The sequence below is a fragment of the Manduca sexta genome, chromosome 19 (assembly GCF_014839805.1).
Source record: "Manduca sexta isolate Smith_Timp_Sample1 chromosome 19, JHU_Msex_v1.0, whole genome shotgun sequence".
Classification (NCBI taxonomy): Eukaryota; Metazoa; Arthropoda; class Insecta; order Lepidoptera; family Sphingidae; genus Manduca; species Manduca sexta.
This window is the reverse complement of record NC_051133.1, coordinates 10,850,947-10,873,128: the sequence shown is the minus strand read 5'-3', so window position 1 is coordinate 10,873,128 and position 22,182 is coordinate 10,850,947. Positions and strand designations below refer to the sequence as shown.

Below are 22,182 nucleotides of genomic sequence, written 5' to 3'. Positions count from 1 at the left end.
TACCAAATTTGACTAATTATAAACAGTATGCCGTGAACTTCCGTAGACAGTGCCATGATAATAAGACCACGCCCCACCCCCTGATTACAGATATTCAACGATATCGAAATCTTTTAGTAAAATTTCGACGTTTATTAATGAGTGAAGGCAACGCTTGTCTTTTTCGGCTGATTCGCTAGAAACGCTTTCAAATGAATCGTTATTACGGAATGGATTTGCATAAATAAACCAAGTTTGTTAAAAGCTTTCGGTAAACACCTTTTTATAATTAATACGTGTGTTTGTATTTGTTTCCTTTCATCGGTACGTTTGTTTATAACTGCATTTTCTATGTTATTTCATCGAGTGTAAGATTTGCACTTATTTTTAATATTGATTATTTTATGTGTAGAGCCCCAAAAATAAATTGAATTAAGAGCTTTGATTTTCGCAAGAGTGAATGATTTTGTAAATAAAATGTTTCGGTTAATAATAGACTTTAGGTTTTAAATAGGTAAATATAATATGTATATCACACGGAGGTCTATAGACAGTTCAGCAGCCTCTATGGAACTTTAGGAAATACCACCTTTATCTTATTTATTAATCTCTACAAACATTATTATTTACTTAGAACTTGTATTCAAATTATCACTATTCTAATATATTAGTTATACTACGCCCTTAATGTATAACCGATGAGGTATCTGTTAGAATCGGTCAATACGACACGAGACAGACGGTCAAAGAGTCAAAGCACTTAGCCCTAAATATATTGAGGCGTTCACATCTCGTTGAACGTTGGACATTATGCTCCATTAAATTTATAATAAGGTCGAATGTTCAGCGCATGTTTCTAAATATATATTTTTGTAATTAATTTCCAAGTTGATAATAATGAAGTTGGAGGTATATTATATTTCACGGTTGAGCTGAATTTGTATTTAGTTTCTAAGTTAAAATAATGAAGTCACTTTTATATTCAAATTAACTGTTGAACATAGACGTCTTTTACGATTGATAGGAGTTGTGTTTTCCGTTCACCATGTTGATTTCTTAATATACTTGTAATGATTTTGATGCTATTTAACAACGCTGATTTTTTAAAATATTTTGGTTATGAATTTGACTAGTGTCGTCCGATTTATTTATTTGGATGATATTTAATAATATTATGTTTTTACATTATATTTGCACATGTAACAAATTAATTAATTTTAGAATATATAAAAATAATTTTAACAAAAAATTAAACCGCCTTCAAAAACCACTCAAAACCAAAAAATTATTTCACATAACAAGTATATATTGGATACCAATTTTGGAGTCGGTGCCTAATTAAAATTGCTCCGTTTCCGGTGATAGGTAGTCGATTTTATATTGTTTTTGTGTACACATTTAGGATTATTCGTTGGAGAGTTGTCGATTGATAAACAAGTGTAAATAGTAAGTTTGTGATATAGCCACTGTGTAGTTTTTAATTTCTTTATACACTTTACATAATTTCGAAATTCTGATGCGATACCTTCAAATATATATTTTTCCATGACATATTCTTTCGTTTTTAATTTAACTAACAATTAATACATCAAAAGTCTACTTAACACCAAAAAAACACTGCCGTATCTTTCTGGGCTATTGTTATTTAAAAAAATAATTTATTTATGTTACCAGTAAACTATACTTAAAAGAATTTTCAGTTAATTATTTGCTAAATGCAGCCTTATTATATAAACATTTCAGTTGCTTCTTAAATATGTCTTGTACAAATGATTGGTATTTTCCGCAAACACAACACTCGCTGAGATGCTCGAGAGTGACGCGGCCTTTGAAGTCGACGCGACAAATACAATGGCTTTAGTAAGCCCCTGAATGACACCTTCATTATAGGCAGTGACGTTTTGCAAATACTCGGAGAAATGTAACGCGTCTTGCACAGCGCCGGAATCAGAGTTTATGGCGCTAGGGTGGCATTTGAACGTTGCCTTCTCTTAGAATTTCGGCGGAGCATTTGTCCTGTTTTTGAAATTGAGCTGTAATAATACCCGCTTTAGGTCGTAATTTATTAATTTGGACTATGTTTCATTACTGATGGGTTGAATTATATCGTAGCGTTAACGGATCGTGACGCTAAAATAGTACTTAATTGTCTATTGGGTTTGTGACTGTCCTTCATAAAATTTTCCTTTTCAATATATGTTAATATACCTTATAGAAACTTAATAAACTTCTATTAAATAAGTAATTTTGTTTTAGGTATGATACAGATCCCAAAACCAAAATACGGCACTGAGTTGTTTAACAAAGAGTAAACCCATCACTCTAATGGCAAAGTTTGTTGAAAGGCACGGAAACATAAAATAATATAGATACGTGTAAATATTACTTCAGTTGTCTGAATTTGAATAAAATTTTAGCAAGGAAAAATTAATGCGAGCAAAAACGTTGTTGGGGCGGGTCCTGAAAATTCGTTATGCATTATTCAGATTTTATTATCTTTGCTTTGACGGATGTGAGCGAAGTAACACGCCTCAGTGATTGTGGCGTACATAGACTTTAATGGAACGTTTTAATGTAAATACTGTCCAAATTATAATTTTAAATTAAGAAAACTAGACAATCTTATTACCATACTTAAAATTGTTACTAATAAGTACAAAAGTGCGTTTGTATTTTAACCTCCTTTTACGCAGTAATATTTTTTTGCGTAATGTTAGTTTATGAGTCGGCGGGAGACATAAGCAACGATATCCCTAAGGAATGCACGGTTCCGCCGTTCCCGTGGGTCTTTTATGCGGAAAATTTTCCCAAGATGGCCGCACGCATAGGTTCGTAGTTAATATTATATACATAGATATACATACATACATATAGAATACGTAACTATCCCCTCCTATTTATAAAAAATAATCTTCTTTAATACATAATATTGAATTTTAACCTACAAACTATAACAGACCAGAGTAATCCAGCGCTCGGTAACAAAACCCAGTGATCGAATTGTTTACAATAGTACTGAACACAGGTTTATATCAACCTACTTATCAATTAATTCCATCACAGAAATTAAATGTAAACATGGCTTCGTTGCATTTGTATTAATAACAGAAAACTGAATAAAGTTTGTATGATGGACGAATAAATTGCGTACGTTAAATTACCATAAAACCTGTTTATATAAATACGTAAAGCAAAATTAAATAAATAAGCTCAATATAAAAACCTCTTTCCATACAATTTTTAAACACATTAATAATTTATCTGGCGAAAAAAAAGAAAAAGGAAGAATTGTACTTGTATACGATAAATGGCCCACAAAAATATCTACGAAACAGTTAACCAGATATTCATCCAGCCAATCGAGCGTCACACGATCTGAAACTAAACTCGCGTGTAAAACTCGCATTGTTGCGAAAGAATAAATTACGTTGAGTGCTTGTACTCCACTGGGAAAAGAACAGAAAAGCACTTACTTGTGATTTGTTTTAAAGCAGTCACTGCCGATTTGAGCGTGTTCAATGTCCGCCGTCGAAGATTGTTCTTCCGCGAGAACGTTTCCATGTCTATATTCACCGACATTGTGTTGGCGAGTTTGTTTTCCATCACACTCACTAGAACATAATCACCGCGGGAATACCTTTTGTTTCGGAAGCTCAGAATATACTGCGCGTAAATGCATATCAGTAGGAGTCAGTTCACGAAATTGTAAAGACTTTATATCGGACAACGAAATGCGTGGAGTTGTAACACTAAATGTTCCAATAATAAACGTGGGTACATTGTCCACGGTTTCATGCCAACTGTACGTATTGTTTACGTTGTTTTGAAAGTTTTGAGTGCAGATGGAAATCTCGTTCGATGATAAATGATTGAGAAATATTTAAAGTATAGCTCTCGGTTCCGCGCAATGCCACTCGTTTTCTCCGTAAACCATATCATTTTTCGCGCCTACACTTATCTCGTTATTTATTTGGAACACATTTATGCCGGTAATATTTTATTCGCTTTTATAAAGTTCAATTTTCGTTTGAAGTATAATAAATGTGAAGATATCTTTACGTGCTCATCCGCCGTTTCGACATTTCAAATATCGAACTACATGAAACATCTATACTTATAATAAATCTGTAGAGAGGTCAATTCTGTACATGAAATATATTTCCAAAATAACTATCAGAGGGTGATTAGGGATCGATACTGATGCCAAAAATGCAATTTGTAAAATTTTTGTCTGTCTGTCTGTCTGTCCGTCTGTCCGTCTGTCTGTCTGTCTGTCTGTCTGTCTGTATAACCGTTATAGAAACAAAAACTACTCGACGGATTTTAACGAAACTTGGTACAATTATTTGTCATACTCCTGTGCTGGTTATAGTATACTTTTCATCACGCTACAATTAATAGGAGCAGAGCAGTGAAGGGAAATGTTGGGAAAACGGGAGAAGTTACTCCATTTTTAAGCTTCCGTCGCGTGTGCTACCTTAATGGTTAAAGCTACACAGAAATCATGTATGACGGAAATGTTCTCCTTAAAATTATGTGAAAAATATCCCACGACCGCATATGTCTATCTTTTATGGTTGACTCACAATAACACGTGTAACTCCCGATAGCTTAGCAGTTCGAAGCTTTCTTATTATATTTGTCTACTCTTACGTTTATAACACTCTCAGTCATCCCTAATTAAAAAAGTTAACATTATTAAATATTCCATAAATAGAATCATAGAAATCGGTATAGAAACACCAAAGTTATACATGATATGCTAATAATAAGCCATCACGCGTGAATACTGAATTCCATCATCAGACCTTGACCGGACAATCGGACCACCTGCATACCACCATACATTAAAAAAACATCCCGACAAATTGAGCACCTCCTCCATTTTTGAAGTCCGAAATCCACGCGGGCGAAGCTGCGAGCGGAAGCTAGTTATCAATAAAAGTTTTTCCCTGACAAAGTACCTACATTACAATACTGCTGCTATAAGGAAAAAGGATTTTTGTACACATTTTTTATACTAAGAAAAATACATACTAGATTCGTCTTTTTTTACTAATTACGAATATATAACTCAATTTGTGTAGTTGTTTTGCGTGCCCGGTACGACACAGCACCGAAGTCCCGGGCTTCAATCTAGGGTTGGATAAAGTTATATGGGGTTTTCTGCCCAATATTGGGTACCTGATATGGCGATAGGCTCGCCCCTATCACATCACGAGATGGAATATACAGGCGAAGAGTGGACGCCCTGGTTGCACCTTTATCTAACCCTTCGAATAAAGGTGTGAAGCGTATGTATGTGTAATTTCGAAATAAAAAATATGTTAGGTACGTCTTTTTTCCTTATGACGTCAGAATAATTTTGAATATTTCGATACACTTTGTTAAGTAACTAGAGCTCAAATTTGAATACTCCATTAGAACACAATGAACTCTTTGATGTATTAATTATAAGGGTCATACATCAGTACATCATTGTCTGATTCTAGACACATCTCACCGACGCCAGAGATGGAGAATGTTTATAAAATCAGAGGTGCGGTAAACAACACTTCTATTCTTATACCCACGGGAGATCAGGTTCATTAACAAAAGATGCTCGGAGGTTCGTTCAGACACGACGAGGAAATTATTAAATACCTTTTTATTTTATCGTTGACTATTTATAAATATTTTCCCGGGATAAAAAGTAGCCTACAGGCAAGAGTAATGTAACTTCCTATTAGTGAAAAAAATCAAAATTGGTTTAGTACTTCCTGAGATAAGCGTGTTGAAACAAACAAATTCTTCAGCATTATAATAATATTATTGTAGATTATAAGGACTCGACCCTACATTTAGAGTCGTATAGTTTTTTTTTTATTAATATCTTCCATTAATTTTCCTCGTCAGTGTCTGCAAGTAGTGTTATTATAACACAGCAGTTATGTCATGTAATAATCTACAGGTGGAACTGCAACCTCTCGACGTGGAGAAGTGAACGTTGTTTTAACTACAATGCAATTGTTTTTGTAGTTACTCCACATAATGTAAGCAAACCTATCCTATGTTATCATATAATTCTACGTTGCTAGTAATTACTCAAACCTAATCTATAATGTCGTTAGCGTGGAAGTTGATTCTATCGGTGCATATCAACTTTCCATTTATAAGTGATATGATATTTCAATGTAGCGAACTAAGTCTGTGGTTTTGTTTTTTCCTGTTTCAATTTGCACAAAATTTTAATTAGACATTTTAATATAAGCATTACTAGTTGGCATATATGCTAAAAAAATACACAAATCGGTGTATTTGGCATACGTATTATTACAACTTCAAAAGACAAATTGTGTGTCTTGTCGGCATCGTTACTTCCCATGCAACAGAACTGAGACCTCGAATCGTCTTTGAAACAACAATTCAAATGCAGTTTGATTAGACGTGTCAAAATTTACTTAGTCTATGTACTGCGAACGTTTATATACGTTTTATCGAGGTTGCCCCATAAAATGACACGTGAATACACGTTTGTTTTCATAAAGTTACGATTTCTTTAATGAAATTTACTTTTCTTACGTAAAAGTTGTTACTTTAATTTATTTCTGTATATTTATGTACGCGATATGTTTAGTATATTACTTTTTAAAGAATTATGCATTTTGCTTTTATTTATGTCACAAAATGCAATTACAGTGTATGAATAAATGTAGGAGTATTTTTTTTAGTTTAATCATCGCACAATGGTTATAGTGTAGCAGTATTATCATAAAACATACGGATTTGTTGCCAAAATAGTTAAAACCTTAACATATTTAATTAAAAAACAGAATATTTTAGAATTTGGTACACATAGTGTTGTCATAATGAAAATGACACACACGAGCTATCTAATATTTCCCTGTGTAACCAATTTAAAAAAAAAATGTACTCTGTTCCATTATTTTAGAGTTCAAAATCATGTCTATAGTCATATTATGATTGATAGCATTGTTCCGCGTTACGTACGTGCCGAAGAGTATGTTAATGGGCTTTAAATCTATTTGTGTTCAATTTTGATGTTCGTTCGCGTACATGTAAAATTAATTAAATTTACTTACTATTAAAACATCTGATGCCGGGTTTCACGTGTCTGGCATTGATTTTCAAACGGCTGATGTAAAAAATACATGCGGAAGGTAAACGCAAGCGATTCATCTTGAAACTTTAAAAAAAAAAATGTTTGGTGTTGCCTTTTGAAATATAAACGATTGATATGTTTTTGTATGAAGGAAGATCTTAAGAAAAATACCTTGGTGGTTACAATTATTAATAATTAGAACAATTTCTTATTTCGTAAATTTTTAAGCACTTGAAATCTTTAATAAAACTTTTATTGAGAATTAAAAAAAGTTTGTGTGCCTGTGGAACACTTTTATTTCTATATATATGCTGTTTGAATACTGTGTGGGCATTAGATCACCTCTAGTAAGTACTGAAAGGTAGAAGGCCCTAGTCCAGCACGTTGACCTTACACCAAAATAAAATTTGTTACAAATTATACCACTAATGCATCCAGTTTCGTCTCCATCGCTGTTGCAATAGAGCCATAAATAACGTTCAAGCAAACACGATGCAAGACGTCTAAACACACGCACTGATTTATTATATTAGCGAGATTTACACGAACCGTACTGCTATCTTCAATTATAAAGAATTTTATAGTGCATTATATTAAGATACTCGTAATTATGTTGTTCAAACATCGTTCGTTTTATGTAATTTATAGCGAGTGTATTACTGGAATATTTTCACCAGGAAATGCGGAGTTACGTTTTATAATTAATGTAATTTTGGAATAGAAACAAGTTCATGAGAAATTATTCCACACTATTTCATTTATTATTGGAATAAGATGGTATGTAAATGGTTTTTGGGTCATATAATATACTATTTAAAATGGTAGTATCACTGTCTTTAAAAAAGGTTCACGATTCTAACATATGCACAATCATTCACATTAATTATATTATAAGTTTTACCATACATATAGTTGAAATCTCCAGACTATCGAACATAAAAGGAAAAGTGATAAACCTGCGAATTATTCAATTCAATTTATTGCACCCCCAATTCTTAAAATACAGATTTTACAAATTAAGAAAAGTACATAATAGTAGACCCTGCAGAGCACGGCAACATAGAAGAGAGGGTGAAACTTTTACTTCAATAATAATTCTGTAATTCCAAAACTCGTCGCTCACTTTGTAACTTTCTGTCACACAATATTCCCGAATCAGTGTCCGATATCAGCATAGTAGTCCATTGAAATGTTACATTTTTTAGGCCTGACCTTGTGTTTTTTAGAGGACGCAATTTTATTTTTTTGAAGTGTAAGGGGGGTCAGTCTAAAGCTAAAACCAAGTTTGTGGGGTCGCCACCCTTGTCCCACGGCCGCCATCTTGAAAATAGGGGTTGAAATGGTTTTACGATGTATCTCTTAAACTATTTATCTGACAAAAAAAATGTATAAATACTTTTTGTTGCAAATTAAATTCTCTACAACTTTGGTTTAGTAACTTTTGTCGTAGAACTATAAATAAAAAGTTATAAGCGAAAATGTTAAGAAATTCAATGTTAAGCAATGTCCATTGCAACGTCATCAGAACGTGTGTTTATAAGGTTCATAATACTCTTTTTTGTACTCATTAATACCCAAATACCCAAGGGACAATTAGGGAACAAAAGAACATCTGCCTACTATTATTATTATTATTTCTAACCTCTCTTATTGTAAGAATAGCTGATAATATTTTAAAAGACTTTTAAAAGTCAAAATGCTAATGAAAAACTTACTTAGGACAACTTCAACACAATATTATAACTTTTTTATTTATAGTTCTACGACAAAAGTTACTAGACAAAAGTTGTAGAGAATTTAATTTGCAACAAAAAATGTTTATAATTTTTTTTTGTCAGATAAATAGTTTAAGAGATACATCGTAAAAACATTTCAAACCAAGATGGCGGCCGTGGGACAAGGGTGGCGACCCCACAAACTTGGTTTTAGCTTAACACTGACCCCCCCTACACTTCTAAAAAATAAAATTGCGTCCTCTAAAAAACGCAAGGTAAGGCCTAAAAAATGTAACATTTCAATGGACTACTATAGCGTTGATGAAATTACAATCCACACTTGCCAATCAAATGACAGCTGTCACAGACTTGTGTTCGGCCACTTTCAGTCAATTACGCAAGTACTTTAAACTGCATTCGTACACGTCACAATATTACTGACTCGTTTTGCTACTAACCGACTTTTACGTAGATTCTTATAATATATTTAAGTAGGGGTTTCACCTAAATGGAAGCATATTGATTGCTACTAAAAAAAACATTATTATTGCAAGAAAGCAAATTTGTGGCCTTTTTGAAATTGTTGATCAATTGTAATTACTCAATTTTATAATTAATTACTTAACAAAAGATACTTAGCAAATGCTCAGCTGTTACAACACGAAGAAAGGAAAACGATGGGGTCGGTATTTCGATTTCCGCTTATATTAGATGACGGAAATTGGAAGGGTTCCATTTGCCTGCGACAAACTTATAATGGTCGCTCACGAATTCCAAATTGTATAAATAAATAGATTTTATTTTGTTTAGACGAAAAGCATATTTATTAAACTTTAGATTTAGCTATCACTTTGTGAAAATATTTTGATTAAGGCGCCAATACCGTTTTTAAAATCCACATAAGGTGATTTTATTTTCAATATACTCACAAATAAATTTATTTGCATTTCTATCACTTATTGCATGTAATGTGCTTATATACTCGAGTTATTTGGTAGTTTTAAATTGCTGGGAATAATTAAGTCTTGAAATATTTTTTAGCTTCGGGTCAGTGAATTTAGAGAAAGCCCCCAACAAAAAAAAAATTCAATTTTACATCTCTACTATTACTATACTATACTATTAGTGTAGATTGTGGATTATGTTCAGAGTAACTGCATGTGACATTCTTGGCCGTATATTTAACAGCGAAGTATTAATTTAGATACAATGTTTGTGAGTTGGCATTAATTGGAAATGTGGCATACATCCATCATGTCTGATTCTGAAGGTTGGTTAGTGAGAAAATAATGTCATTAAATCAAATGATGTTTTATAATATATGGATTCTTACTATGGATATGTGGGGATATTACGCATTTATAACATATCGTTATTTCATATGAAATCCTTAAGAATTTATGCTATACTATTTTTATATATTATAAGAGATTATAAAATATCAAACTATTAATTATAATAAAGTGCAGGTATTCAATTTTATCACATTAATTGAAATTTTATATTATAATTACGTGATTTGCGATAGAGATTTAATCTTTCCTATATTTTATTTACATGCTTTTGCCTTTGCTACATGAAGAAAATATTAAACACTGGGAAGACAAATTCTTACAAGCTATTAACAAAATCACAAGAGTACAAAACCAATACGACAACCTAGAGACTGTGTTTAATGGACTCTTGTGTCAGTTACCAAATGAAAAAAAAAATAATTGAGAGTGAATATATTAATATTAAAATAAAAGATCTTTTTAAGCAAAGGAAGGAATTATATAAGAAACAACAAACGAAAGAAATAAGGTCTGAAATAACCAGAGTGAGCAAAGAAATAAATAGAAATATAACACAACAAAAGAGAATTAAAAGACAAAATATTTTTGAAAAATTTATAAATAAAACAGGAGCCCTACGTAAAGCTTATAAAGAATTAAGCGATAAAAGTACATGGACCGAAAAAGTGAAAAACAAAAAGGGGATTGAAAAATCTAGACGTATAGATATTATAGAGGAGGCAACACAGTTTTATAAAGACCTCTATACTTGTAAAATTAATTTAATTGATACGCCCAAACACACAATAAACATCAAACTATACAATACTCCAAACTTGGACACAGAAACACCATATATCCTCACATCAGAAATAGAGTATGCAATAAAATCCCAGAAGAATGATAAGACCCCGGAAGTGATAATATTACAAATGAAATCTTAAAATTTCTGTCTCCTTCTTTACTGAAGCCTCTCCAAACACTATTTAATAATATATTAAGAGAAGAAACAACACCAAAACAGTGGTCGAAATCCACAATCATACTACTGCACAAAAAGGGGGACAGAAGTGAACTAGGAAATTATAGACCAATTAGTTTGATGTCGAACTTGTATATGATATTATCGAAAATTATGCTCAATAGAATAAAAATCCGCTTAGATGAAAATCAACCATGCGAACAAGCGGGTTTCCGCAAAACATATTCTACTGTGGATCACATTCAAGTCGTCACACAAATAATAGAGAAAGCGAATGAATATGGAGAAAACTTGTATATGTGTTTTATTGATTACACAAAAGCTTTTGATTCTCTCTACTACGAAGCTATATGGACGTCTCTAGCACAAGGCGTAGATCAAACGTATATCAAGTTAATACGCAGCATATATTCTAAATGTCAGGCTAAAGTGCGACTAGAGCGCACCGGAACGGAATTCCCCATACAAAAAGGGGTGCGACAAGGAGACCCATTGTCCCCAAGCTCTTCTCTGCAGTACTAGAATCTGTTTTAGAAGCTTAGACTGGAAAGAAAGGGGAGTGAAAATTGACGGGGAATTTTTAAGCCATCTTCGTTTCGCAGACGATGTAGTCATATTCGCCAAGAGTGCACCAGAACTGGAAAATATGGTTACAGAACTCGCAGCAGAGAGTCTGAAAGTTGGACTATCAATGAACATGTCAAAAACAAAAGTTCTCACCAATAGTGAACACCAGAACATAACAAATAGGTCTAAACCGATTAGAATATGTAGAAGAATACATTTATTTGGGACAACTTGTTTCGTTTGTGAACAGCTCAAAAAAAGAGATACATAGAAGAATAGCTTTAGCTTGGAAAAGTATTGGGGTCTGAAAGAAATTATGAAAAACAATTCCATTAATATGCATATAAAAAAGAAAGTTTATGATATGACAATTTTACCATGCCTGACATATGGCTGCCAAACATGGTCACTGAGGAAAATAGATGAGGAAAAACTTGCAATCAGCCAAAGGAAAATGGAAAGGAGTATGCTTCAACTACAACTGTCCGATAAAGTAAGCAACACTATCATAAGAAATAAAACAAAAATAGCAGATGTAAGGAAAAGAATCAGAACACTAAAAGGGGAGGCCTACGCCGCAGAGGCGACTACTACTAATTAATTAAATTAAGTCACAAAACTTTCTAGGTATAAGATTAAATTTTAAATGTAAAGTTGAGTAGTGGAAATAAAGGCTTTTTTTTTTTTTTTTTTATATTTTATTTATAATCCAATGCGTAAATTCCTGAGATCCCTTAACGTGGAACACTCAAACCACTACATGTACTGACAGCCTAAATGTGCCCATTTGCGGTTAAGTGGCCAACGTAAATACCGGCACGGAAACACAGAGCTCTGTTCCGGATGTGTTGTGATTACCGTGACCAGCTCTACATTGTCGAGTATGCACCAATACAACTGCCTGCCTTGGTGGTGTGATTAGAACTGCAATGCTGAGATCTGGGGTTCGATCCATGGGTCAGGTAAAGTGATATTGGGTTTTTCTACACAATATTTAGCCCGGAGTCTGAAATTTGAGGGCGATATGGTGCTAGGCTCGCCCACTATCCTATTAGGGCACGGAATACACACGGAGGAAAGTGGGTGCACTTGTTTCGCCTCCGCCTACTTTATTTGGAGATAAAAAGTATGAGCGTAGGTGTAAATCAATACTACTAAAAGTATTAGCGACAAGCTGCGGCTTATTATTTATAGTGGATGTCTTCTGGTTCTCTCACTGCAACTAAAATTCACAGGTTTACCTGTTGGGCTAATTGAAAAATTACTTTAAAATGTCATTAAATCGTTCCATCCGTTTTGGACTCCAAAGGAGTAATATACATAACATAATATACTTCTTTTTATATGTACTGGGTTATTATAACATTGCATTACTAAATGAAACCACATTCTTATCTTCTTGATAATAACACTTTACAATAAGTTACTCCAACCGTTAATGTAATATAAAGTAATTTCATTTTAAAAGCCCTTATACCACTATTACTACTCTAAGAGAATTTGCCTCACCGGCATCATCACACTTACAGACAGAAATACACTCACACAAATGCCGTTTTAGCATTAAACTACAAAATAAAATACATAAATATTCAACGCGGATTTTGACAGCAGGACAAAAAAATTGCCCTCAGAATATGGAATGTATCTTACACCTTGAATTGAGAAATTCGCCTTTTTAAACTCGGTTAACAAGGAAATTTTCTAACAAAGCTAATTCTGAAAATAATTGACACATATTAAATAAAACGTACATATTATTATGAACACGCCTTTTGTGTTCGAATAATTTAATTATAACTTCGCCGTCCGACGAATGTTTTAATCAGGTAATTAAGCTGAAAACAGTACATTTTATTGATATGAACCGCAAGTTCAATTCCACATAATTTTGTACCGCTAATAGGTTTAAATTATTTGTGAAATTCATTTGCTCAGTTAGAAAGTTATGACCAGTATCCGTTAATTGGATAAATACGGAATAGGTTTAGTTTTAATTATATATTCGGTTTAGCCCACGCTAATAGTCTGTCCTACTACAAAAGTCCCTATAACACGTACGACGCCGACGCCATCTATTTCAAAAATCAAATTAACACATTTATCATTTGCCATGGGAGCAATTAGACGAAATAAAAAGTAGCCTATGTGTTAATCAAGGATATGATCTACATTAGCATTTACTTCTAACAAACATACAAACATTCGATTTTTACAAAATTTCGAATTCATGTTACTAGAAATATAAGAAGGAAGGTAAGATGTATAGCATATTATTATTAAAAGAAATTGTATTTTTTGGTGCTTGTAAAGACACGACGCCATTTATATTTCTCAAGAATACTTTATATCCGGTAACCGAAATAATAAAATACTATTATAATTATTATAATATTAAACCATTCGTGTGTAAAAACTACTTGTCTAAATTATGGTAATGTCACACCATTCTCACTATTATTCATAAGGAGATGCAGAATACGTTTGTATAAATAAAGAAATGTAATTTACCTAGGCACTGTTAAAGTGATTTAAAGGAGACATGAATGTCCGCTAATTCTAAAATATTGCGCAAAAAATTACCGCCTTTGTATAAACAACGTTACATTGCTAAAGGGTTGAAAGTCGTTTACAAAGTTTTAAAAATGCCATGACAATTATAAGAATACCTTTTATTAACGCCTTATTTTTAAATTAATATTTTTAACTTTGAGTACTACTGAGATTACATTAAAAGGTCCCATATTTATTATTTAACTACTTTCTTCTCGCAGCTTCGGTCGCATAAAAGTTTATCTGGGATAAAGACCCGTTATATTTTTTGCCGGGATAAGAAGAAGCCTATGTCCTTCCCTGGATCTCAAACTATATCCATACCAAAATTCATTGAAATCCAATCGGTAGTTTTTGAGTTTATCGCGTCCAGACAGAGACAGACAGACGCGGCGGGGCACTTTGTTTTATAATATGTAAGGATTACAATTAAAATAAGTAGTACCATGCTACAGGGTTTGTCCGCATTATGAATGTGCTGAATCGCTGGGAATGGAATCGCTTTCCCACAAATAACGAATGTGAAGTGACAGTTCGCGTTTCGTGTAGCGACAGATCTGCAAAGTATCATAAATTTATCATTTCTTTTAATAACAGTATCAGTTCATTACCCTTTTTATATTGTGGATGTTGAATAAAAATGTGATCGCCTTTTCTGCTAATAGCAGTGTTAAACAAATAAATATTGGGTTATTAACCTGCTAGTTAGTTTACGCTAAAAATCTAAAGTTTAAAATATGTTTAAAAAACACATTCACCTTCAACATTATCTTCCCTTGAAAATCAATAACCCGTGAGATAGCACTGTGCATGGAAATATATCTAAACCTGCTCCAAGCAAAACATATTTTGGCGACGTTGAAAGGAAGTACGCGTGCTATGCAAATCAGTCAGATTACACAATACAATAATCAAAACATTACAACGGAAGTGTGATCTTTGATTCGTAGGTTTTACGCTAGCCCGAATCCGATATTTCCAATTTATAGGTCATTAAAACGGACTCAAATCCCGACTGATTCGTATCGAAGGTTTAAATGTATGCGCATTATCCGATCTACATTTATAACGTAAGTGTAATTTATGCGTGAGTTCAAGGATTTGTCTGAAATTGTGTTATTTTGAACCGGTACGAGTGTTTTGTTAATAAATCTAGGTTTATATTACTTGATTTGTATCTACGTTTGCATACTGGATGGTATAAACTTTGATAAATGTACTTAATGATTTTGGTTTGCGAATGTGTGTTTATATTGTGGATATCGGTCGCGATTTATGAGAATTGAGGTCACAGGTTCGATTTTCGGAAAGGGATGATTGTCCGGTCGTTGAATAGTTCGGGTTAAGAAGCTTTGGTACCAATGTTATTTATGATTCCTGTGGCTAATATCGACAATATAGCCAATGCTAATACGATGGTTAGACATTTAGCACTACAGCTGAATTTTACTAAGAAAGTAATAAAAAATCAACCACAATTTGCTAATTTTACTTTCAAAGAATTTTTTATAAATTTATAATAACTTGTTGTAATTCATAAATAACATTGATATTTTTTTTGTTAAAAATAAAAAATATTTTTTAACCATTTACATTGTTATTCATATTTTACATGGCATAAACGTTAAAGTTAACATCTTCATGAACACAATAGTGAGTCCAATTCAACTAAAGTTACGTAGATGCGGCTAGGTAGAGATAGGCGCAGTGGGCCAGTTTGCTTGTAAAGGCTCGTTACTTCAGAGGGTAGTCAACAATTCTGCCTCCAGGCAATTTCGTCCACAGTAAACGTACGGCCAGTACTTTTGCATGATCCACGTTTGGTAAATTGATGCCAAAATGGAATTGCTTTCGTATAAAATGTGACGGAAATTGTATTTTGGGACTTTTTACCAACTCATGACATTATAAGGTCGTGGCTTGCTTTATATGGCTTTCTATTCAACGCTTGATTATGGCAAATATCGTCGAAATGCAGAACAAAAAAAATTGAGATCAAACAGTTCCCATCGAGTTTCTTATTCACTCATACCTACTAATTTCTTTTTATAATTCTTAATTAATGCCAATGAATTACAGACTAATACAAATAATTAGGCTAATTTCATTGGAACTGAGTGCATCATGAATGCAATAGATTCGCATCTATATAGATTAGCATACTCGCATATGCTAGCAATGTATAATTCCATTCATGGAATGGCTGAAATTATCTCTTGTGTCTAGAACCAATGTCTGTTTTGTACATTCTGAAGTATTTAGCCAACGTGTTAAAGATACGGACTGTTCCCATTTGAATCTGGAATTTAGATTCGGAATTTAAAACACTATCGATCATAAAAACTCATTCAATCGTTGCATTGTTCCAGCGTGATGGTTATACTTTTTTCATCTAACTACCAATCATGTGAATTTAGATACGTTTGAATAAGCAAAGCGGTTCAAAATTTATTATATTTTATATATTGTATTTCATTATCTAAAAATGAACAAATTAAATATATTACGATACTAGAATTTAATGTATATTATAGAAATTACTATTAACTCACACACTCCAAGCGATCTTCAAGTCACTTGTAAAATAACAAAGATATATTATTCGTATACACTAAATTCCGTCATGTCCCTTTCATATCATTTACTTGAAGTAAAGGATAAAGTGCTGGTAGCAGAACCGTTGAGATGAAGTGAACGGGTGTTATTTACGTCGGCTAGGACCCTTGGGCATTGAAATAGCCCAATTAGACTGACGTGAGATATGGCAATAAGGATATAATTCGATCCGTAGAGAAAATTGCGATAGTGTTATGAAAAATTGAGTAGGTTCACTTAGTGGATGTATTTTAGCAGTCAAAATTATTTATGAGTGTATTATTGGTACTGACATTTTATATTATACTATGTGTGCCGTGCGGCTTCGCCCGCGTTCATAAACCTTTTCCGTTACAAAACTTCCTACAACACTATATGACGACAGCGCCATATATTTGAAGATCAAATTGAAAAATTAAATTATCTCCCACGGGAATAGATAACTTGAATAAAAGTAACCTAAGTGTTAATCCACGACATGGTCTACCCGTGTCCAATTCATCTAAATCCATTCACTTGTTTCTGAATTTACTTCTAACAAACATAGAAACAATTACACAAACATTTGCATTTATAATGTTAGGCGAAGTAAGATAAGATTCTTTAAGAATACATTAGATATATCCTAATACCTGTCCGTGTCTAGATATTCTATGCAAGGACAGGATGAAAACCACTTGATATAATATGTCGAATGAATTAAATCAAGAACAGTAGAAAGGTTTACAATTGGAATCATCACATATGCACGTGACAGTAATGTGCCAATATCTCACTAAAAATTAACATTAAGTGATAGTCCACTGTTACGTTACCTATAATGACTGGGATTAATGGTAGTCCAAATAAAAGCCGAGAAAAATCCTATTGTACAAATCCTACGAAACTGATATTATGATACATTTTTACTCTTTATATAATCTCATATAATTACTATAGGACATAAAGAGAACATAGGAGGGCGGAATATCATGAGTAATTGTAGTTCAACGTTACCCACTAAACGGTTCCATTAGCAATGTAATTACGTCATACGTTTATTAGAGAAGGAATCCAGTCGACTCAGAAGGAGGGAAAGAGGCTCAATGGGCATAATTAAGTCGACTTAACGCGGTCTGCTTAAGTCAATAGCGAATAAGTTTTTATAGCAATAGTTAATAAAGGATGGTTTGAGACCTTATTGGTCTTGCTAGTGTTCTGGACTTGTTGATATGTACATGACGCGTGGAGATTCCTATTCCTTATTTCAAACCATTTAGAAAATAATCATGTTTTTAAAATATAGTCCGATCATAAAGCGTCGATTTATTTTAAGGGTTAAAATTTAAAACTTCTGTTATAATATGGATATAGTTTAAATGATGTATAACGTCATATCATGGATTTTAGTATGAATAAAATTAGTTGATTCCAGCTCCAGCATGTTACAGAATTTAGAATTGAAGACATTGTAATAAGCCATAATTATACTAAAGATGTGTACTATTGTGAACAAAAAGTAAATTAAGAACATGTTAATTTAGAAAGTATTGACTTAATTATAAAATAAAATAAATATTACACGGACCGAATTTTCAAATTAATATATATTGTTTCATCACTTTTATTGAAATTGACGTATTTAAATAAAATGATAAAAAACTACACCAAGTGTATATAATATCAATAAGTAAATAAAAAAAGTCAACAAAGTGACCTCAATCGCATGAAAAATGTTCTCGCATTTTCCCAAAAACATAAATCGTAAAGCTACATAAAAACAACAAATCTGTACTTACGTAAAGCAGTCCTGACCGTGGAACTAGTACACTGCCAAAGGAAATGGAAAAAGCTTACGAAACGTTCGCACAACGACGCTCTCTTCGGCGCCTCTGCGTCCAAAAATCTAACCCTTTTCTTACACTTGGCTTTCCTTTTACCGGGCCTTTTATTTTTAACTAAACTCGATTTGTACGTTCTCACTTCACACGTATTAGGCTCTTGCGCCGCATTATACGCGACGTTCGCGCTTTTCGCTACATTGTTTTTCATTTGTTTATTAATATTAAGCGGTCTTACGTTCACGTTGAGGTTTTCTTTTAAATCATTTAAAGCCGTACTTGAAGTAAGTGATTTCTCAGCTGAGACACATATTAGATGCGTTATGTTGTCAGCATCTTTACTTTAAATTATTATGATGATATAACTATGCACTATTAACTTGTTTACATGAGATGTATTGAAACATTTCCGTCGGTCCGTTTTATTTACTCGACGCTCAATATGATACTGAGATCGCATTTACAGTTATGACGCGTTTGATTTGCGGCTCGAGACGTCGCGACGAGTCCACGCGACATTTGGCTTTGTTTCAACTTTTCAATATGAAACAGTTTAAATACGCAATAAATACGTTGAAATTGTTATTATTCAATCGTAAAACGTATGTTCTAAACGTTATATCGCTTTATGGCTGCGGTAAGGCACGAGACGGCTTACGCGGGGGAGCATTTGCGATTATAGCGATGTTAGGCGCTGAGTATTTGAATTGTGGTGCGGTGAGTGATGGTAGTAAGGTCAAGTATCTAAGGATTTGCGAGAGATTAAGTGTAGTAAATGTGTTAAAATCATTATTTTAGCAGTAAAATAGGTGTTTATGTCCTTTTACTGTTTTTTCCGCTTTAAATATTTCAGTTGCGTAAGCTGAGAAAAACTAAAGAAAAAACAACGCAATCTGTTGATCGTTTGATTGTTGCTAGAATAAGTGACGAGCCTTATTTCTAAGGCCAGTTCTGTATTAATTCGTATCCCGTGAAAGATTGCGGTATGGTGATACCATTGCGATATGGGTTTTTTCTATTCGATATGGTGATATCGAATAGAAAAAACCCCAAAACAATATTAATGTTAATTTCGTTTTTAACTTTTGATCTAATACTCGAGAAACCTAACCTCACAAAATTGCACTTTGCAGTTTATCGGGACAAAATAAAACCTTCCCTAAGGATGAATAATTAAGGTGCTAAGCTGCCGGTAATAATAGCTTGTATAAGTCAGATAATCGTTTGTTGGTAGCACGCCAGGTTTTGTCAAAAGATAATATATTCTTGATCCATTTATAAACCCTGTCGTGCGTAATTATAACATTCGATTTATGATGTTTGGATTATAATTTATAGGCGATCTGTCCGTTGTTTGATGGAATACACAATTAGTCCTGTGTTTATTACCACTATTGTTATGCTGGCTTTTTAAATAATGCGACTAGAGACCTTGTATGATAAAGTTACAGTGTAGCCTTTTTTGTCAAGATGATTGGGTGGACTCAATCGTTCCACTGTTTCATATATTACGGTTTCAAAGTTGCTTTGTTGTTGCATAAGTAAGTGGGATAAAGATGTGCATTACCCTTTATTTGCCTCAAAATACCCTTAAAACAATGATGATATTTTCACAATTGGTGTTTTTAGGGCCGACGATGCTCACTTACTCCCAAGAGACTCGTTTCCTCTTTCCTGCCAATGCTATATAAAGAATAATAAAAAAATAAATTCGGCGCTTAAATTAATATCAACGAAAGTTAAAATAAATATTTTATAATTAAATATTAATGAAGTACATGACATCTTAATTGCATTGAGGAAAACTTCATTAACATTTTGATAAGATGTGTTTCCCGCCCATAAATATTTAACTAGATTTATCCAGGAAAATACTGATAATAAATTATTTTGAATTAAACTTGAAAACACAAAGTATATAAATAACTGATTATACAAATTAGGTCAGAGCTAATGTAAATCTATCAGCCATCATAAGCTTTAATTACAAAACGCATCAAGCCATCTATTATGCAATAATGACGTCACAGTAAACTTGTGTGTGTGTGTCCATTGCAATGTTACATAATTAGGCCACAGTTGACAGTGTAGTCAGCGGGACAATGTAAATGGATGCCTGGGATAGCCTTTAATTAGTTTTATTTAATAGTTTATTTACTTTAGTCTCTTGAAATTCTAAACGTGTCAAACAAAGTTGGTTTATATTGACTTTGTAAGAAATGTACTTTGATTTTATTACTAGCTTTTGCTCGCGGCTTTGCCCGCGTGAAGGAGTTTTCGGGATAAAAGTCCCGCTATATATTTTTCCCGGGATAAAAAGTATAACCTTCGCAGGGTCTTAAACTATCTCATATCAAATTTCATAAAAATCCGTTAAGGCGATTTTGAGATAATCAACAACTTACAGACAGACAGAAAAAGGGATTGTTTTATAATATTTATAGATTGTTAGTAAATCTTTTAATGATGGTACAAGAACATGTTTAGAATTATATCATTCTAGGCGTATCTGAATATTTATATGACTCTATCTTAGATCTCTTATTTCCCTTGAGTCTGAAACAACAACTACAACGCTCGTGGCTACCTTCAAGTTAGCGATGAAGGTTAACTAAATCTAATGGCCCCTTTGCTTTCATTCTATTATTTTACTCCACCTTAGTTTGTTTTACAACGATGCGGCCAGTTCTCAATGTTCAGCAAAGATCTTCAACTGAACTTATCACGCTAACTTGAATTGGCATCTCGCCAGAACAATGTTCTATAATTAATACTAAATATGGCGGACGAGTGGAATCGAGCTTGCTTTTGGCAATTACATTGTTTTATGTGTTTAAGTTGTGTAGCATGTAAATAGTTTTCCACTTGCAATTATCTTTTACGAAGTTTTGGTTTTGGAATGTGATGAATCGAGTTTGATGTTTAGACAATGTAAGTAATAAATATTTTAAGTTTACGATTATAAAATGTTATTATATGCTACATTTTCCAGTTACGTCGACCAAAACGCTTGTATAAACGCCTTGTTCTCATTCTTGATGCTAAATTAATAATCTTACGGGTCTTCTTATTAAAGGACCCGTTAACTAGTAAAAGCTTTGTGAATATTTAACTAGTATTTAATTTCCTTGAATCTTTTGATCTCATGGGATCTATTACATACCGAAACATTATTTATTAAATGTTTTGCATTTATGAAGCTTGAATATATTGGTGAAAATAAGACAGAAAAAATAAGATCGTTCCAAAAGTCTGATAACTTTTAATTATTATTTTTTTTAAACATGCTCAAGTCCTAAATAGTCTTACTGATCTATCATTCGCCAATAAGAGTTCAGAACAATCAGGAGTTGAAATCAGTTCATAATATACAGCTTACCTCAATGCGAAAATAAATGTAATAAATAAATATATTTTAATTACACAGGCAGGCAGAGACGTAACTAGTGCATCCATTTTTCGCCGTATGTTTGCTGAATGCATTCCCGTGATGTGACGGAGGCGAGCCTATCGCTATATCGGCCACAAATTCTAGACTTCGGGTAATACTGAGCAGAAAAATCAAAAACATTTGCTCGATTCGGAATTTGAACCA

General features: G+C 33.0%; 1 protein-coding gene across 4 annotated transcripts in view; it reads right to left on the bottom strand.

Moving 5' to 3' along the window:
• LOC115440830 (Kv channel-interacting protein 4) overlaps window positions 1–22,182 on the bottom strand; it is a 224,145-nt gene that overhangs the window by 96,999 nt on the left and 104,964 nt on the right. The window contains exon 1 of one of the 4 annotated variants that reach the window (XM_030165311.2): window positions 3,453–3,662. The exons of the other annotated variants lie outside the window; for them this stretch is intronic. Coding sequence (XP_030021171.1) covers window positions 3,453–3,582 — 130 coding nt within the window. The 5' untranslated portion in view covers window positions 3,583–3,662. Of the gene's footprint in view, window positions 1–3,452; window positions 3,663–22,182 lie in introns of those variants that run through there. 4 annotated transcript variants of the gene reach the window in all.